Source organism: Tripterygium wilfordii, chromosome 21 (assembly GCF_013401445.1).
Source record: "Tripterygium wilfordii isolate XIE 37 chromosome 21, ASM1340144v1, whole genome shotgun sequence".
Taxonomy (NCBI): Eukaryota; Viridiplantae; Streptophyta; class Magnoliopsida; order Celastrales; family Celastraceae; genus Tripterygium; species Tripterygium wilfordii.
In genome coordinates, this window is record NC_052252.1 from 16,336,276 (window position 1) to 16,353,426 (window position 17,151).

The 17,151-nt window shown below is 37.5% G+C and overlaps 3 protein-coding genes and 1 pseudogene across 11 annotated transcripts; 1 reads left to right on the forward strand and 3 right to left on the reverse strand.

Moving 5' to 3' along the window:
• Nucleotides 1-234: 234 nt before the first annotated feature.
• On the reverse strand, nt 235-1,179 carry LOC119989598 (two-component response regulator ORR9-like). Its single transcript, XM_038835223.1, has 3 exons — nt 1,077-1,179; nt 699-984; nt 235-603 (listed from the first exon to the last, which is right to left on the reverse strand). The coding sequence occupies exons 1-3, from the start codon at nt 1,177-1,179 to the stop codon at nt 402-404; spliced, it is 591 nt and encodes a 196-aa protein (XP_038691151.1). The 3' UTR covers nt 235-401.
• Nucleotides 1,180-3,163: 1,984 nt separating this feature from the next.
• On the reverse strand, nt 3,164-6,038 carry LOC119989597 (protein NRT1/ PTR FAMILY 5.4). Its single transcript, XM_038835222.1, has 4 exons — nt 5,673-6,038; nt 5,101-5,352; nt 4,659-4,933; nt 3,164-4,275 (listed from the first exon to the last, which is right to left on the reverse strand). The coding sequence occupies exons 1-4, from the start codon at nt 6,003-6,005 to the stop codon at nt 3,381-3,383; spliced, it is 1,755 nt and encodes a 584-aa protein (XP_038691150.1). The 5' UTR covers nt 6,006-6,038; the 3' UTR covers nt 3,164-3,380.
• Nucleotides 6,039-10,263: 4,225 nt separating this feature from the next.
• LOC119989434 (pentatricopeptide repeat-containing protein At1g06710, mitochondrial) lies at nt 10,264-15,622 on the reverse strand. 9 transcript variants are annotated; one of them, XM_038834949.1, is made up of 5 exons: nt 12,532-15,622; nt 12,316-12,447; nt 12,073-12,221; nt 10,652-11,488; nt 10,264-10,574 (listed from the first exon to the last, which is right to left on the reverse strand). In XM_038834949.1, exon 1 carries the CDS (start codon nt 15,556-15,558, stop codon nt 12,532-12,534), a length of 3,027 nt encoding a protein of 1,008 aa, XP_038690877.1. In that variant the 5' UTR covers nt 15,559-15,622; the 3' UTR covers nt 10,264-10,574; nt 10,652-11,488; nt 12,073-12,221; nt 12,316-12,447. The 9 variants fall into 9 exon arrangements, with proteins under 9 accessions (XP_038690877.1, XP_038690872.1, XP_038690879.1 ...); XM_038834944.1 differs by having other exon boundaries at nt 10,652-12,221; XM_038834951.1 differs by having other exon boundaries at nt 10,652-11,282; nt 12,316-15,622.
• LOC119989436 lies at nt 10,316-11,739 on the forward strand (annotated as a pseudogene).
• Nucleotides 15,623-17,151: the final 1,529 nt, after the last annotated feature.

The following is a 17,151-nucleotide window of genomic DNA, read 5'->3' on the forward strand; positions in this document are numbered from 1 at the left end:
ATATATGAAAATCTTGCAACTCAAAACGTGTCATTTCCAACCTTATATCACCTCTTACCATCTCCATTTCCTCCTATAATGTAAATTTACAAAGAAATACACCATATGTCCCTTCCAGTTCAATCACCAAATGATGGCTTGAAAACTTCTAATCTCATAACCCATTACAAAACAACTTCCTTTTTCTTCTTTGGGGAAAGAAGTTGACTCAACTCTGAGGCATCATAAGAGACATAGTCTAATTGATCAAAATTGAATTGAGAATGTATTAATTTGGATAATGTACAGTGTTCCAACACTAGCTAATCATTTCATAACAAATAAGGATTTTTCACTCTCTCTCTCTTCAAGAATCTAAAATCTCTGTTTGATCTGTGTAATGGAAGAAAACAAATTGCTAATTAAACCATGTCAAGGTCAATATTGTGTCTTGTTCTTGATTTTTCAGGAGATTGAATCTCTTCACTGCCTTTTCTCTTGTTATTGGTGTTTGGTTCATCTTCCTCCTTGGATCTCCCTTTAAGCAGATGGGGTTTAAGCTTATTCACATCTGATAATTGAACTGGCTTCAGAAAGAACTCTTCTGCTCCTTCTTCCAAACACCTGATCCAAACAAACCCAGATTTTATATGAATTTTGAATCCCAAATTTTGGCCTAAAATTTGTATTAAAAAGAATGAAGGAAATTGAAGCCTGACCTGTTAATCCTTGAAGGGACATTCTCTGAGGACATGATCACAACTGGTACATCTTTGAAGGTTTTAGATTCCTTAATCTTTCTAAGGAGATCAAATCCAGTCATTCCAGGCATACAGTAATCTGTGATGATCAAGTTCACTTCAATCTCTTGATTTTGATGAACTGGAGAAACAGAGGGAACACTTGCATCATCATCATCTTCATTTATCAGTACATGATGATGATCATCTTCAATATTCAGACCCAGAAACTCCAAGGCTTTAATTCCTGAATCAACTGCAGTAACTGCAGAAAAGAACTATTATTAGCACCCAAAATTCAAAACCCATTTGCCAAGGCAACAAAATGAAACTAAAAGAACAACCAATGAAGTTTACCTTGATAGGAAGAGGTTTTGAGGAGCCTCTCAATGACCTTCCTGTCAATGATGCTGTCATCAACAGCAAGAACATGGAATTGGGTCTCTGCCCCAATAACCATAATTGTAATTCAATTGAAGAGTGAGATTGGGAGATTGAAACCCAAGAACAACAGAAGATGAAGACAAGGGGTGGTTGTGGTGTGGTGATGGTGGAGGTGGAGATGGGTGGGTGTGGAGGAGTTTTTAAATAGGAAGTCCATTGGAAGCAAAATCCTATTGGGATGATCAGGACAGTTTGGAAAGCAAGATCCGGCAGATTTGATCCAGAATCTCACGGATCTTCTAGGTTGATTTTTGAATTAGACAACAAGCAAAAGAAGGTGCTATGTTATTTTCCCATATTATTATTTGTTATGGCCTTTTGGGTCTTTTCCAATAAAAATAATGTACCCTTTTGACCCTTTGATTAATCTAAAGGCTACAATAGGTCTAATTCTCTTCCTATACATGCGTAAGTGTGCATGTATGTATGTATTTTATTGCTAATCAAATGGGACCTTTGAGAATTTCAAAGACCACTATTGGGAGTGAATTTGTGTATTAGGTGTGATTGAGACCAACCCAATTTGAGTATTAGGCTTTCTTGGGGATCTTCTTTTACAAGAGGAGTGTGGGGGTCCTATAATTGACATTATAGGGTACCAAATACTAGTTGACTTTTTTTTTAAGTTCTCTATTTTTATTATATTATGTAGGTTCAGAGGAAATGGGAAAAAAAGTAATTAACATAAAGTATTGGTCAATTTTAATATAACATTGGTTTTTTAATCAAAATTCCATCCCAAATAAAATGAACCAATCGAGAACAATATCATATAAATTTGTTCTTTGGACATCCGATAAAGGTTTAAACTTAGATCGTCATGTCCGTGCGCCACAAGGGTATTACTTTCAATGGAAATCGAATTTAAGATCTTTCGAGTCCATACAATTCGAGCTTAGGCCAAAGATAATGATTGATTTACATGTCTTTATCTGATATTCCTTTTGCTTTTTTTTTTTACTGATACTAGCCCCTGTTTTCATGTGATAATACTGCCAAATCTAATATTTGCATAATCTAATATTCACATTAAAATTAAATCTTATTTCTTAGCATCCCAAAAAAAAGTCTAAAAAAAGAAGTTTATTACAAGAAGCTTCATAGAGAAAATCAAGGGATTCTAGACTTGAAATCATGTGATTATTGTGTAAAGAATGAAATCTGTGGTGAGAAATAATAAAGGATTGTGTGAAGATTTCTTGTAAAATTTGTGGCCCATAAATAGGACTCGTGATTTTGCATACATGTCACTATTTTCACTTTTTTACTTTTAAAATTTTCAACACTTAATTTGGCCCACCAAATCTTTGAAAACCAAATGCCATTAATCCAATATTTCATATTTGTCCTCCACCTTTTGGTTTATTAATTATAATCAAAATCGCCAATTGTGTCTTAGCCTAACGGCAAGCGCAGGCGGCATGGCTAACTGAGGTACCGGGTTCGAGTCCTCTTATTAGCAAAGTGGTACTGCGTCTCTCCAAAAAATCCCTGGGGGGTTTCTGGAGTATGGGGCCGTGTAAAAGCGGTGGGGCCAGTCACTTAAAAAGCTTACCCGACACAGTTTAAAAACCCTGAGGGGTAGTTACACTGACAGGTCCAAGGTTCGAGCGCCGCAAAGGGCCACTGAGGTCTTACATGGTCTTTAATTCCAGGGCCCGTGGGATTAGTCGAGGTGCGCGTAAGCTGGCCCCGGACACCCATGTTAATCAAAAAAAAAAAAAAAAATTATAATCAAAATCAAATTTACGATTTTTTTTCCCCAACTTATAAGCGGACAAGAATAGAGAGATTATTAGGGTTGTTATAGTATGGTAAATTTATCGAATATCAAATTAAATTATTTGTTATCGTGTTGTTTCTGTTATTTTGATGATTAAGAATTAAATCATTAATTTTTTACTCATATTCATGTACAGTTCAACTTGATTAGCCCTAATAAATAAATAAAATTGTATTAGTTCTATATGACAAAAAATAAATAAGTAAAATTGTATTAGTTCTATAAAATTTAGATATTCATTTTTTTTATTTTAATACATCATTATAGAATTTAAAATCTGGGTATATTTGGTATGCTGGTTTTCATTTTATAAGCTAATTTTGATACATAGTACACTGGTTTAATAAAGAGATATAGGCATATAGCATGAAAAACATCTATTGTAATGGCTCATATATTTATGGTGCGCTAACTTCTCTTTAACTGCATAAGTCTTACTTCTCTGCTTCTGAGTATCCATGGAGACTCAAATCTCTCTGCATCTTCAAACCAAATTCAAGACCACCCTCCTCAACTTTCTTGTACACAAAACCTCTAGCAATCAACACATAAACACACAAATTCACAGCGCTCAATCCAGCCAAAACCCAGTAGAAATAATCGAGATGAGCGCGATTTAGATTGTCACCAAGCATACTGCCACCAGCTCTGGAACCTATTGCTTGTACAATATCAATGACTGCAGTACTAACAAAGCTTCCAATACCTACCACCAACATCTGAGCTGCAGCTCCCAAGCTTCTCATCGTATCCGGCATTTGATCGTACGACAACTCTTGCAGTCCAACATAGGTGAAAACATCAACAATTCCTGTCAAAATGTACTGGGGGAGTAACCACCATATACTCATTGGTATTACTGCCTTTGGAGAGTCTAGTAGTCCATGGTCTCTAGCAATTTTGACCCTTTTGGACTCTATTAGGGCAGCAACCACCATTTCAACAATAGTTAGGAACAAACCAATGCCTATTCTTTGTAGCATTGTAATGCCGGAGGTGTGTCCTGTTATTTTCCGAGCCATTGGAACGACGATTCCATCGTAAATAGGGACGAAGATGAGGATTGTGACGCCTACCAGGCTCATAAGCGATGCAGGAGGAACGAGAAAATGATGTCCGATCGATCTTTTCAACGTGCCTCCTTGTTTGGTGAAGAAGGTGTGTAGTTGAGCTTGAATGGTAGCGAACATTAGACAAGCTAACCATATTGGGATGAGCCGGAGGACTAGTTTCACTTCTTCAACTTGGTTTAGTGTACATAGCCTCCAAGGGTTCCTTTTCTTGCTTGAGACATCAATGTTGTCAATGATCGCTGCCTTGTCAAGAAATCTGCAATTTCCAAATGCACAGTCAACTTTTTTTTTTTTAACGAAAATACTAAGGATTTCAGTGTTTTAAGATATTGATGAATACCCGTCATGGGATTCTCATCAGATATATGAGGAAAAAAACACTGGAATTAGACTGTTGTTTTTTTACTGACAAAGTCAGTATTTTTTGTCCTTGTCGGCAAACCCTTTTTCTTTTTATTAGGGTTAATAGTGGTCAATATAGTCATGACACCAACACTAATCAGTTTCATAATGTAAATCTACCAAGTGATATTGACTTTTTAGAGTAATCTACCAAGTGAAGTCCACTAGATAAAAGTACCATTGACTTTTTAGAGACACTCAAAGGAGTATTTGACTTGGGTTGAATTGACTCTCTACCTGAATTGTTTGGTCCGAGCCAGTTTTCTAGGCTTAGGTTGATCCTCCAAATATACCCCATCAATCTCATCATCCTCAGAGCAAATGCCATGGTTGCGCGTCTCGCTCACGCGCCACTTCTTGGCTGATGCAACAAGTACTTGTGCCACAGTTGTGAGTGGGCTCCCCACCGGGCTCTCTTTCCTGTACGTTCTGATTCCGAGTAGAAACACCACCAACGCCACGCCCAGTATCCCCGCCAGCACCCCAAATGCTGTTCCCCACCCAACATTGTCCTGGTCACATATTATCATCACATAAAGTTAGGCACCTAACACAACACTCCTTACGCCAAAAAAATTCTTGAATTCAACTCGTGACTTCTATCTAGGTTGCACTCTTATAAATTCTACCACCTTTTTCATAATAGTGGAAGAAAAAATGTTGATAGTTGAGTGAAAACCTGGATGTAAATGACTGCAGTGGTGGCCACAGAAGCACCAATGACTATCCCCAAATACCACCAATTGAAGAATGAGCTCTTGGTCTTTTTCTGCTCTGGTGTATCCTCGTCAAACTGGTCTGCTGCAAATGTTTGCACACATGGCTTGTGTCCACCTTCACCTATAGCCAGTACATAGATTGCTGTAAAGAACACTGCTTTCCGGTAGTGCAAAGGAATCACTGATACTGACAATGTCAACAGAACAATCCCCTGCATCCATCAACCCAACATTTCAAATTCTCAATTAACTTTCAGTCATAACTCGGATCAATGAAATAGTATTTTATTCAGAAACAGAAATTAAAAAGGAAAAAAAAATCAAGAGCATTCCAATACAAAAACAAAAACAAAAACTCTGTTTTCCGTTACGAAATAATAAAAATCTCAGCCGTTTGGTATCGCAGTTAAATCATGTGCGTAACTGGGATACGAGTTGTTGGGATCTCTATCATTACTGTTTTCTATTAGAATGCTTTCGAACTCCTGCTTAGAGTTTGTTTGTTTGGAAGGAAAATGAATTAATTACTCACCAAGAAATAGATGATGGAGGAGAGGAGAATGGTCTTGAATCGGCCTAGATAAGCATCGGCAACAAAGGCACCAAGAAGGGGAAAAAGGGCAGAAACACCAACCCAAGTGTTGACGTTCTTGGCTGCAGTTGAGATGGACTGGCCAAGTTTATCAGTGAAATAATTGATGAGATTAGCACTCAATCCATAGAAAGCAAATCTCTCTGCCACCTCCACAGCTATAATAAACATAGCAGAATTCCAACCACCCTTAGAAGAGGATTCATGTTGTTTTCTCTTTGCTTCTTTATGACCATTTTGGATCATGATTTGAGAAGCTGATGAGGCATCCATTGATGTTTGTTTTGAAGATCTGAATGTGTATGAATACACCTAGTCACTCCCTCTTTATATATAAGGTAGACCATACATGGTTTCTTATTGAGTTGTCATCTGGGCCCAGCTCAATTTGTCTGTGTCATAGTAGTGCAGAGTTAAAAATATATTTTAATGGGATTGTTGCTTGAATTGTACAAAGTCAATGAAGACAAAAATGGAGTTTTTGGAATCAATGCAATATTGACCATTGGATGGACTTAATTATAGTCCCATCCAACGGTTGTGAGGAACAAATGCCATATTAAGGTTGTTTTGTAATCTATACATTTAATATGCTACCGTAATATTATTGGACAAATTATGGTCATATTAAATGTGTGGAAGACTCAAGTGTGGGATCCCGTTACTTTATTTAAAGTGTGACATCCATCTAACACTATTCACGCGTGGACTCCAAATCTCTATACTCTCTCTTTTGCCCTTGAAGAAATTTTAGCCAAAATTTTGAAAATGGAATTGTGAGATATGCTAGCAATGTAGTGTGGTGTAGTTGATCTTTATCTAACTTGTTGTATTTATTATATTTGGAAGTCTCTGTGCTAAGTTTCTAAAAGGAGTAGAAGCCAATAAGGGTGGTGAACCTTAGCATCACTTGATATGTATCTAGAAATAAAAGTCACCAAGTAGAGATAAGGGTTATGAAAAAGTAGTCCACTTTTTGTAGAAAATGACACTACTTAAGCATATCCAAGTCGGCATTTTGATTTCTTTTTACCTATTCGTTAAGCAATGTGATGCACGAGATAATATTAAGGTGTCGTTTTGTTCACGAAATCCAGTTGGAAATAGAAGTTTTCCTAGCATCTTCATTCTATTCCTATCTCCAAATTCGTGAACCAAACAAGTCATAAGTATTTGATGTTCAAGTATCTTTAATTAATTTAATTTTTTATTATTTAAATATAATTGTTGAAGCATTTTATATTATTTTTTATTCTATTGAATTTGTAGATGGACTCAAATAAGAAGATTAAGACCTATGAAATTTGGGAGCTCCGCAATTCGATAGACTCTACAATTCACATCTAATGATGGAGAAAAAGTCAGAAAATTTTAAAAATGAAAAAATAAAAATGTGATGTGATGTAACATACCTCCCAAACCAATGTATTCAAATTATCGATTCTACAATCTTAAATGAATTGCGGAATCTCTATACCTAGTACCTACACCATTTTAAACGGGAAATTGGGTTGGTAATCCGTCAAAATCTTGTAGTGTTAGGCCTATGAAGATATGGTATTTTAATAATTCAAGGTTAGACAAAGGTCAAAGTAAGCAATGTCCACCATTGCAAACTAATGGACCTTATTCTCTCCATTTAGAGCTCCATAATTACCCTAATCCTAACCTTTATTATTGGGATTGAGCAATTCCTAGAGCTTAACCTTCATGGTCAACACTCATATCATATCTACAATTGAAATATACATACCATTTCAACACTAAAAATGCAGAAGAACCAATGTGATTGTGTCCCCCACCCCCCAACAAGAACAAACTCTAGAACATTCCCTATGGTAAGAAGAGATATGGCTGGCAAGGTACTCTGCCGACTGCCATCAGTATGCCTATGTAGGTATGGCAATGTTGATTATTGAATGCTCCACACTTTGAATGGACAAAAGCTCATTAAGTACACTGGCTCCTGAAGTAGCATTTCTTGATCAAGAAAGTACTGTCAAAGCCTAGTGGATGCATGGTACATTGCCCCCATTCACCACAAATGTTGTAAAACTAAAAGCCTAGTGGGTGGTACATACTGCTGTTGGGTTTGCAATTGCTATGAGATGCAAGGAACTCTTGACCTAGTTGTAGTTTATTTTTTAGAATTTGAATTAGGGTATTGAAAATCCCAACCCTACTCACATCAAAGATATTGTCCGCTTTGTATTTCTCGATTCCCGTAAATATATCGAGCCCACACGATTTTGTTCCTCCTTGACCGTCTCGAGAAAGACCTCTTAACGTGGTAGGGTCATGAGTTTTTTTTTTTTAATATAAATCACATGGTTTAGGCATCCCAAATCGATGTGGGATATTAACAGTTCAATTCTTAGAAATAACCCCTCAACCATATATTACTAACAAAACTAAATTTCAGAGAGTTTTGACGCATATTTGCCTAAAGATAATTAAGGGTTTAATCCTCCACCTTACACTACTCAGTTGTGCCCTAATTGTACTGTCTTCCAGAGAATGAACAGCATAGCATGGCCTATATATTTTCTTGACAAAGACCACCATTCAACAGGTTCAAAGAAATTAGGTAGATGGGGAAGGGGGTACTGCAGCCTCAACTAAACCATGTGGTATAATGAGTCTCTCTATTGCTTAATGGCCAGCTTTTTGGTTATGAACAATGAATCTAGCTCTTAGAATGTTTTGTCAAATTGAACTAATTAATGTGGATTTTGATTTCAAAGAGGATGTCTTCCACTTACTATATATATATAGCTATATATGTATAGTTTGATAGGGAAAGACAACAGTGTTTTTTCCTGCTATTTGATACTCAGAAATATTCGTCGGACACCATTATTTCATGGATCCTACACAGTACTGATCCTGCTCTAGAACGAACTAGAAAACCAACCCTCTAGTGATGAACTCTAGAAAAGAATTAAGGGACAGGTATCATGGTGTCCCTTAATACATGAAAGTGGGCTCAATTCAGGACCTACACCCATATAAAATTAATAAGTTGCTTGTTGATATATAGTTTCGGTCAGTATGTGCTGAAATGACAGCACTGTATAGATGGTTCTAGTCAAGTATATAATTCAAATCCACTATATATATATATATATATATATTTTCAGTTTTATCTTTGTTTTTTTTTATCGAAATAAACAAGTATTTTGTCACTCTCTCCAAACAACTAGGTAGGAATACATGCAAGGCAGTGAGCTAATGCTAGAGATTTGTTGTATATATATATATATATATAGAGCACTATCATTACCCAAAATACCAAAATACATGTTTCAGAGTTTTTTCTGTCTTTCTTTTTTTATCCAAATAAACAAGTACTTTGTTACTCTCTCCAAACAACTAGGTAGGAATACATGCAAGGCAAGTGAGCAAATGCTAGTGATTTGTTGTACATGACATCAATGAGTCAGCTTTCGGTAGATATATAGTGGTGGTTGAGGAAGCATTTTCACACCTCTGCCGACATTCTTACCATCTTCCTCACGATTTTGTTTTAGAAAGTTACTCCGTATTTCTTACTAGAACCTATAACCTCTTTAAGGTGAGAAAGTGAGTACTCACCCTCTCTAAATAACTTGTAGATCGCGAAGTGGGATACATGTAACCAAGTGTTAGGAAGTAAGGATGAACTCTGTATCCCAAACTTGACTATCCTTATAAGATATTGTTTGTTTTCTCAAGCCCAAGATCAAAATCAACCCATCACAAGACTTGCAAGGCCTTCTAGGACCTTTCAAGTAAATCATCAACTTTTTCACAACACCAAGTGAGCTAAAGTTTCAAGTTGACATCATTGAGTCAGCTATCAGAAGATATGTAGTGGTGGTGATAAATTTTCAAGTTGATTAGATGATTGCAACATTACACGTGTGATATGGCATGGTGGTCGGCAGGGCATGGTGGGTTGACGTCGAGAAGGAAAAAAAAAAAAAAGTGATCGAAAAGATTTCTTTCCGATATAGGCAATTCACTTTGCTTATTGGGCTTGAGTTCCATTAACGGCCCCTCTTTTAGTTTTCCATTTTGGGTTGGTCTTCAACTGCACACAGTTTAATTTCATGGGAAAACGCTTCTCCATTTCATTTCAGGGGCTTATCCATTTGTAGTGGAATTAAACATTCACAATACAAATGAAATTACAAAGGCATTGCATGATGAAATATAAAGCCTGAAATACACCCGAGCCATTAAATAGAGTGATAAGGATTGTGTGTAGCACCTTGGTGACTAGAGTTCGAATTCCCTCTCCCCCGTTATAGCCTGAAGATGTTAGCTTCATGAACTCCACTAGAACCGAAGAATAATTAGGTGTTGGGTTTAGCAAAGCAACTCCATGTGCTTAATAAAGCAAGAACTGAAGAATAATTAGGTGTTGGATTTAGCAACTAGTGGTACAAAATAAATGTGCACCAACTATTTTATGTTCAATTAATCCTCTACATAATACAACATCAACAATGCCATCTCTACCTGCTCCACTTCCATCACAATTCTGAGGAAATATATAAATAGAATGCTCTTCCTCACTTCTCCTCATTGAAATTACTTACATTGATCAAGTCTTTCTCGTAATTAGAATACATGGCATCAGTTGAGGATATCAGAAATGCTCAAAGGGCTAAGGGTCCAGCCACCATTCTAGCCATTGGCACAGCCACTCCACCCAACCATTTCCTACAAGCTGAATATCCCGATTTTTATTTCAGGATCACTGATAGCGAGCACATGACCGCGCTCAAAGACAAGTTCAAGCGCATATGTGTGTTTGTATACTAAAAGGGTTTAAGATCCCCTCCAATTCAAATTCCACTGCAATAATTGGAAAATAGTCATGTCAGCAAAATAATCCAATGAATTGTTTTTAATTCTTTTTTTTTAAAGGCTACCTCAAGATCCTTGTAAGAACTACACTTTCAACTGATCATGTTTCGAAATCTTTGTTGACAGGTGACAGGACAATGATTAGGAAACGTCAGATGTACCTAACAGAAGACATATTGAAGAAGAGTCCCAACATGTGTACCTTCATGGCTCCATCTCTCAACACCCGACAAGAAATGGTGATTCGTGAGGTACCAAAACTAGGAAAAGAAGCAGCTATTAAAGCCATCCGAGAATGGGGACAGCCAAAGTCCAAGATCACTCACCTCATCTTCACTACTACCTCCGGTGTAGACATGCCTGGTGCAGACTACCAACTCGTCAAGCTCCTCGGCCTCAAGCCCTCCATTAATCGTGTCATGCTTTACTTACTTGGTTGCTATTCAGGTGCCACCACCCTCCGCCTGGCCAAGGACCTTGCAGAGAACAACAAGGGAGCTCGTGTTCTTGTGGTATGTTCAGAAATCGGTGCTGTTACCTTCCGCGGCCCATCTGAAGCCCATGTTGACTCTTTGGTGGGCCAAGCACTTTTTGAGGATGGAGCTGCTGCATTGATTGTTGGTGCTGATCCTGATGTTTCAATTGAGTGTCCATTATTCGAGCTTGTATCAGCAACGCAGACTATCATACCTGACTCTGAGGGTTCAATAGAGGCCCACATCATTGAAGCAGGACAAACATTTCACTTACTTAAGGATGTACCTTCCTTAATTGCTGAAAACATTGGAAGTTGCTTAACAGAAGCTTTTAATCCACTTGGAATCAGTGATTAGAACTCAGTGTTCTGGGTTCCTCACCCGGGTGGCAGTAAGATCTTAAACAAGATTGACTCCGAACTCAGACTGAAAGAAGATAAACTCAGGAAGTCGTTACGTTTTAAGTGAGTATGGTAACATGTCAAGTGCATGTGTGTTCTTCATCTTGGATGAGATGAGAAAGAGGTCTGCGGATGAAGGGAAGGCCACCACTGGGGAAGGGATGGAATGGGGTTTTGTTTGGGTTTGGTCCGGGTCTTACAGTTGAGACCGTTGTACTTCACAGTGCGACCATCTGCTCATCAGAGTCTGAACCACATTATCATGAAATCAAGTGATATAGTATCGAAATATGGGGGTGCTACTGTTACTGATTAATAAGTGTTTCTGAGTCTCTTTTAAAGTCCTAATTGTATGTTGTTTAGATGTGCTATATTAATTCACAGCTTATCACTTTGTGTACAAAAATCCACAAATAAACGAATTGTAAAACATGTTGTCCTATGGACCAACAGTTTTCTTTTCCTTTTAAATGTCTGGACATGCTAAATTGCTAATGCCTCCCCTCCATATTTCTCTAAAGTGGTTAAATATTTCAACTATAGGCATAAATATTCTTATAGCTCTTAAATGAATCTATGGAGAGATTCAGATAAATAATATTTACTTACCAGCTCTTTTATCTTGTAAGAATGAACCGGGACATTTGGATGCCTTGCTCAATGGAGATCAACGTCATCCTTAGAGCTCTGCTCCAGATGCTTCTGGTTGATACTTTCTGAAATGCAATGCTACACTCTTAGGTACAATGTGAGCAACCCTGGAAAAAAATTGAATCACAAATAAATGGTATAGCAATCATATCATCTATTCAGAATCAAAGGATGTGCACATCATCAGTAAGAGAAACACACCTTCATTCTATTGAAGCAAACCAAAAAAAAATTCTCATCAGGCGCAGGAGATATAGTACATCTCAATTATAGGCCATGATGGCGTAAAAAAATGTTACATCACTTCAGCAAGCATTTAGCTGTTAATCATCTCTGTTAGGAAATTTTGACACATGCCACTGAGTTGTCAGACTGACCATGATCTGAAAGGAAAAAAAAAAAAAACCAACTGTGCACCTAATTTGTGTCAGATTTCTCTTCTTGGAGCCAATGGACACCCATTTGACATATGCTATCGGAGAGCTGAAGTGCTGCTTCCCATTTGTTAACTTTGATCAATCCTTTGATAAGGTGAAAAAATGTACTCAACTCAGGAACCCCACCCTTATGAATCATGTCTGCATACAACTCAAAAGCTTTGTCTACCTTATTTGCAAGGCAGAGACTCTCAATTAACAAAACATATGTATTCCTGCTGGTGGCAGAAAATTGCGGTAATTGTGCTATCTCTTCAAGCAGTTCCAGAGCCTCATCCAGTCTTCCAGCTTTTACAAAACTATCAATCATAACTCTATAGACTGGGATAATTGGCACTGAATCATCTTTCGTCATCTCATCTAACAGCCCGAGAGAAGTAATGAACTCGCTGCTGAAACCTTCAATGACTTTTCGATAGCTTGCCATATGCCTAGGCCAGTACGTATGCTTCATCTCTTCCAAAAGTTTATAAGCATCATCAAAAAGACCACCAGCACAACAATGATGTATTAATACTCTATAGGTCACATAATTTGGTGCACAACCCCTGGAACACATTTGTTCCAGAAGCTCAAGACATTTGGCTACTTTACCTGCTTTGCCAAATCCATCTATCATTGCAGTATATGTCACAACATTAGGACAGCAACCCTTTTCTTCCATCAACTGCATAAGTCTAAAGGCTTCATCTGTTTTACCAACTTTACAAAGGCCGTCAATCATCTCTGTGTAGATAACAACATTAGGAGCACATGAGTTTTCCAGCATTTTTGACAGGACTTTCAGAACAAGATCTAGCCTTTTATCCTTAAATAACCTGTCAATCAATGAGCTATAAGTATACACATTCGGGCTATACCCACGATCTGACATTTTGGCAAACACTTCTTGTGCTTCATCTAGCTTCCCAACCTTGCAAAATCCATCTATAAGAGCATCATATACAATATGGTTCGGCTCGCAACCTTCCACTGACATGGCATCCAATAAGTTGCATGCCTCTTTGACCTTGTGAGCCTTGCATAAGCCGTTGACCAATGCCCCATATGTAAAAACATTTGGTTCTTTTCTGTCATCGTCAGTATCCCTAAAATACATATCTACATCTGAGATATCAGCACCTCTCATTCTGGCATAAATCTGGCAAGCTTTCTCAACCTCTCCAGCCTTGAAATGACCATCAATTAGAGCTGTATATGTAACAATATTAGGAAAGCAACCTTCAGATAACATCATCTCAAATACCTCATTTGCATTTGACAGCTTCCTTGCTTTAAGGTAAGCATGAATGAGAGCAGTATAAGTAACCACGGTTGGTGAACAACCATCTCTTACCATTTCGTCAAACCAGTTGCGAGCCTGTTCTATTAGACCAGCTTTACAGAAACTGTCAATCAATATTGTATATGTATAGACATCAGGAACAACACCATTCCTTTTCATTTCTTCAAACAATAGAAAAGCCTTTTCTACTTTTGAGGCATTACATAGATAACCAATCACATTGGTGTATGTACAAGTATCAGGTTTAAAACCCTTCATCATCATTTCACAAATAATGTTATACGCTTTCTGAAATCTTCCAGCACTACAAAGACATCGAGCGAAATTGCTGACATTAATCTTGTTTAGTACAAAACCTGCATCAAACATTTCACTGTAAGCTGTCTCAGCCAATTCCAATGCATCAGAACTAGGTAACTCCACATTGCCACATATTCCACCAATCAAGATATTGTAAGGGACATAACCAGGCTGGCAACCACATGTAACCATTTTCTTAAGCACCTTATAGGCGTAGGAGTAGTCTCCAGCTTTGCAATACGCATGAATGAGAGAATTAAATATCTTAGGAGCAGGATAACAGCCTTCTGTAATCATCATATTAAGAATCCTCTTACACCTACCAAGCTGTCTTTTTCTCAAACATCCACAAAGTAAAATCCTGTAAGTTATGCCATTAGGTATGCAAGAACTAGCCCGCATCCTAATTAAAAAATCCATGGCTTCTTCAAAAAGCGAAGCTTCACATAACCCAGATATCATGTGTGTATAAATAATTGTATCCAGAACAAATTCTTCTTTTTCAATCAGTGTGAGGGCTTCCCTCCACTGCCCTGCCTTGCAAAGGGAATTCACATAACTACCTAGTGTAGCAGCATCCATCCTAAATCCTGCATCCGACATTTCCCTATAAACCAAATGAGCAGTATCTAATCGGTTGGCTTTCAGAAACACTTTAACAAGAGCATTATAGGTCAATCTAGAGGGCCTATACCCGAAATCCTTAAGCCTCCCTAGCTCCTCCAATGCCACATTCCACAACCCCTTTCTGCAACATTTCTGTATCAAAATATTAAGCAACTTCCGCAGCACTTCCTTATCTTCTCCCTTAATTTCTTGCAAAAATGGTTCCGGCACTCTATCGTCATTATCACATTCTAGTCTATCCAACAATGCACTATAGACAGGCATTGTGTGAGCATACCCAATTTGCCTACCCGCCCATATAAAGAACTTGACACCCAATTCTGGGTTTTTAACTATATTCAATACCTCAATCACAATATTTGCACTCAATTTCTCCCTAAATTGCCTAAGAAATTTATGGGTTTTGCTACCAAACCCGTCATCACTACTCACGACACCGTTTGCAATCAAAAGAGCATCATTAGAGAACTTACCAACCTCAAACTTTTGCGACCCAGAACCAGCATCAGTAGTATCCGACAAAGAATCAGACAACAAGGCAAATTCCTCGCTAGAAAATGACTCGACTGGCGAATTCTCAATCCAAGCTAGATAGTCCGCATCAACCAATCCTTCAAGATTGTCCGGTGGTGAAGGAGTGGTGGCGAATCTGGATACCAAAGAGAAGAGACCTTGGCGGGAAGCACTGAAAAGCTTTGAAGGAGTTTTTGAAGGAATAATGAGGTTGGGTCGAAGACATGATGAGAGGGTTGGGATTGAGTGAGAGAGAAGGGCCTTCAAGGCTCTCTTGCTCATTGATGTGAAATATTTGGAATTTGCGAGCGACGGGTTTTGTTTTGGGGTTTATTGATTGTTGAAGGAGCTCTCAGAATTTATTTTTATGAAATTAAATAAATACCCGTATAATATTATCATTGTTTTTATAATGGAATACCCGGATAATTGTTACCTATAATCATCATTATTATAAAAATTAAATACTACTATAACTATTTAAAATATCTAAAAAAAATATAACTATGTAAAATCATGCATTATATAAACTGTTAACAGCAAGTAATATGAATCTTTAAAAACAATCATTAGTTTCCGTTTTGGGATTTAACAAGCCGTAGAATACAATTTCTCCTATACCTTGTTGAAGGGTGATGTTTTGAGATTGTGACTGCTTTGAACCATACGGTTACTCCCTCAGATTCTAAGATTTTATATACCCCTCTGTTTGTATAATACAGTGATAATTGCTCCATCATTTCAGCAAGCATTGAGCTGCTGTTGATCATCTCTGTTTGGCAATCTTGACACAGGCCACTGAGTTGTCAAACTGATCATGATCTGAAAAAAAAAAGGAAAAAAAAACTCTGTGCAGCTAATTTGTATCACATTTCTGTTCTTCTTGGAGCCAATGGACACCCATTTGACATATGCTATCTGAGAGCAAAATTAGGTTTGCATTTGCATAAATATGGTGTAGTACATTAATCCAGTTAATTATATAGGGACTAATCTAACAACAGGCTTCACTTCTGCTTGGTTTTGTGAACATAGCTTCCAAGGGTTTCTGGTTTTGGTTGTGGCACCAATACTTTCAATTATCACTACCCTGTCAAGAAATACGCAGTTTTGATCAAACATTAAATTAGATTGTCAAGAGAATATGAATTCTTTTCACTAAAATCGACCAATACCAATTATGGTAGTTGTGTGCAGCAGGTGTTCGACAAAATGCCACACCAAGTTTGCATCAGTTTGCCAATTCTAGAGAAGAATGCTATTGGCAATTATAACTCTGTATAGCCTAAATGAAGTAGCAAGGGCATCAATGACTGACAAAAATAAAAATGTTCTCTACTAACCAATACTATATAGAAACTATCAATGCCATTGCCAAGGCTGCGGCAAGCACACCATATCCTGTGCCCATCCAATAATGTCCTATATACGCACAAGACTATTATGTAGATAAGCAAAAAAAAAAAAAATGCAATAGCTGCACTAAACCAAAATACCACCACTTGAAGAATGAGCTCTTGGCTTCCTTTTCTTCTGGTTTGTCTTCATCAAACAGATCTGCTGCAAATGTCTGCACACATGCCACCTTCTCCGACAGATATTATGTAAAGTGCTGCAAAGAACACTGATTTACGATAATGTCAAGGGATCGCAGAAACTGATGATGTTAATATAGCAAATCCCTGCTTGAACACAGAAACAAAATCTCAAATCAAAATCAAATTCCATCCAATAAAATAATATGTCATTGTTGAATAATAAGGTTTGATAAAAGGGATAAGGCAGGAGCTGTTTTGTGTATCAGAAGTAAAGTCTGACATAGGGGGTTTGGTGGGGAGGTGTCTAAGATGAATTCTTTTAATGTCAGGAGTGAGA

Bases quoted from the DNA above. Each gene is read 5' to 3' on its own strand.
- LOC119989598 (XM_038835223.1), bottom strand. From the start codon at position 1,179: ATGGTTATTGGGGCAGAGACCCAATTCCATGTTCTTGCTGTTGATGAC. The intron at 985-1,076 runs GTAAACTTCATT...TCTTTTCTGCAG, and splicing joins CAAAACCTCTTCCTATCAAG to TTACTGCAGTTGATTCAGGA. The intron at 604-698 runs GTCAGGCTTCAA...TGTTTGGATCAG, and splicing joins GTCCCTTCAAGGATTAACAG to GTGTTTGGAAGAAGGAGCAG.
- LOC119989597 (XM_038835222.1), bottom strand. From the start codon at position 6,005: ATGGATGCCTCATCAGCTTCTCAAATCATGATCCAAAATGGTCATAAA. The intron at 4,934-5,100 runs GTTTTCACTCAA...ATATGTGACCAG, and splicing joins CTGCAGTCATTTACATCCAG to GACAATGTTGGGTGGGGAAC. The intron at 4,276-4,658 runs GTAGAGAGTCAA...TGGAAATTGCAG, and splicing joins GCTCGGACCAAACAATTCAG to ATTTCTTGACAAGGCAGCGA.
- LOC119989434 (XM_038834946.1), bottom strand. From the start codon at position 15,558: ATGAGCAAGAGAGCCTTGAAGGCCCTTCTCTCTCACTCAATCCCAACC.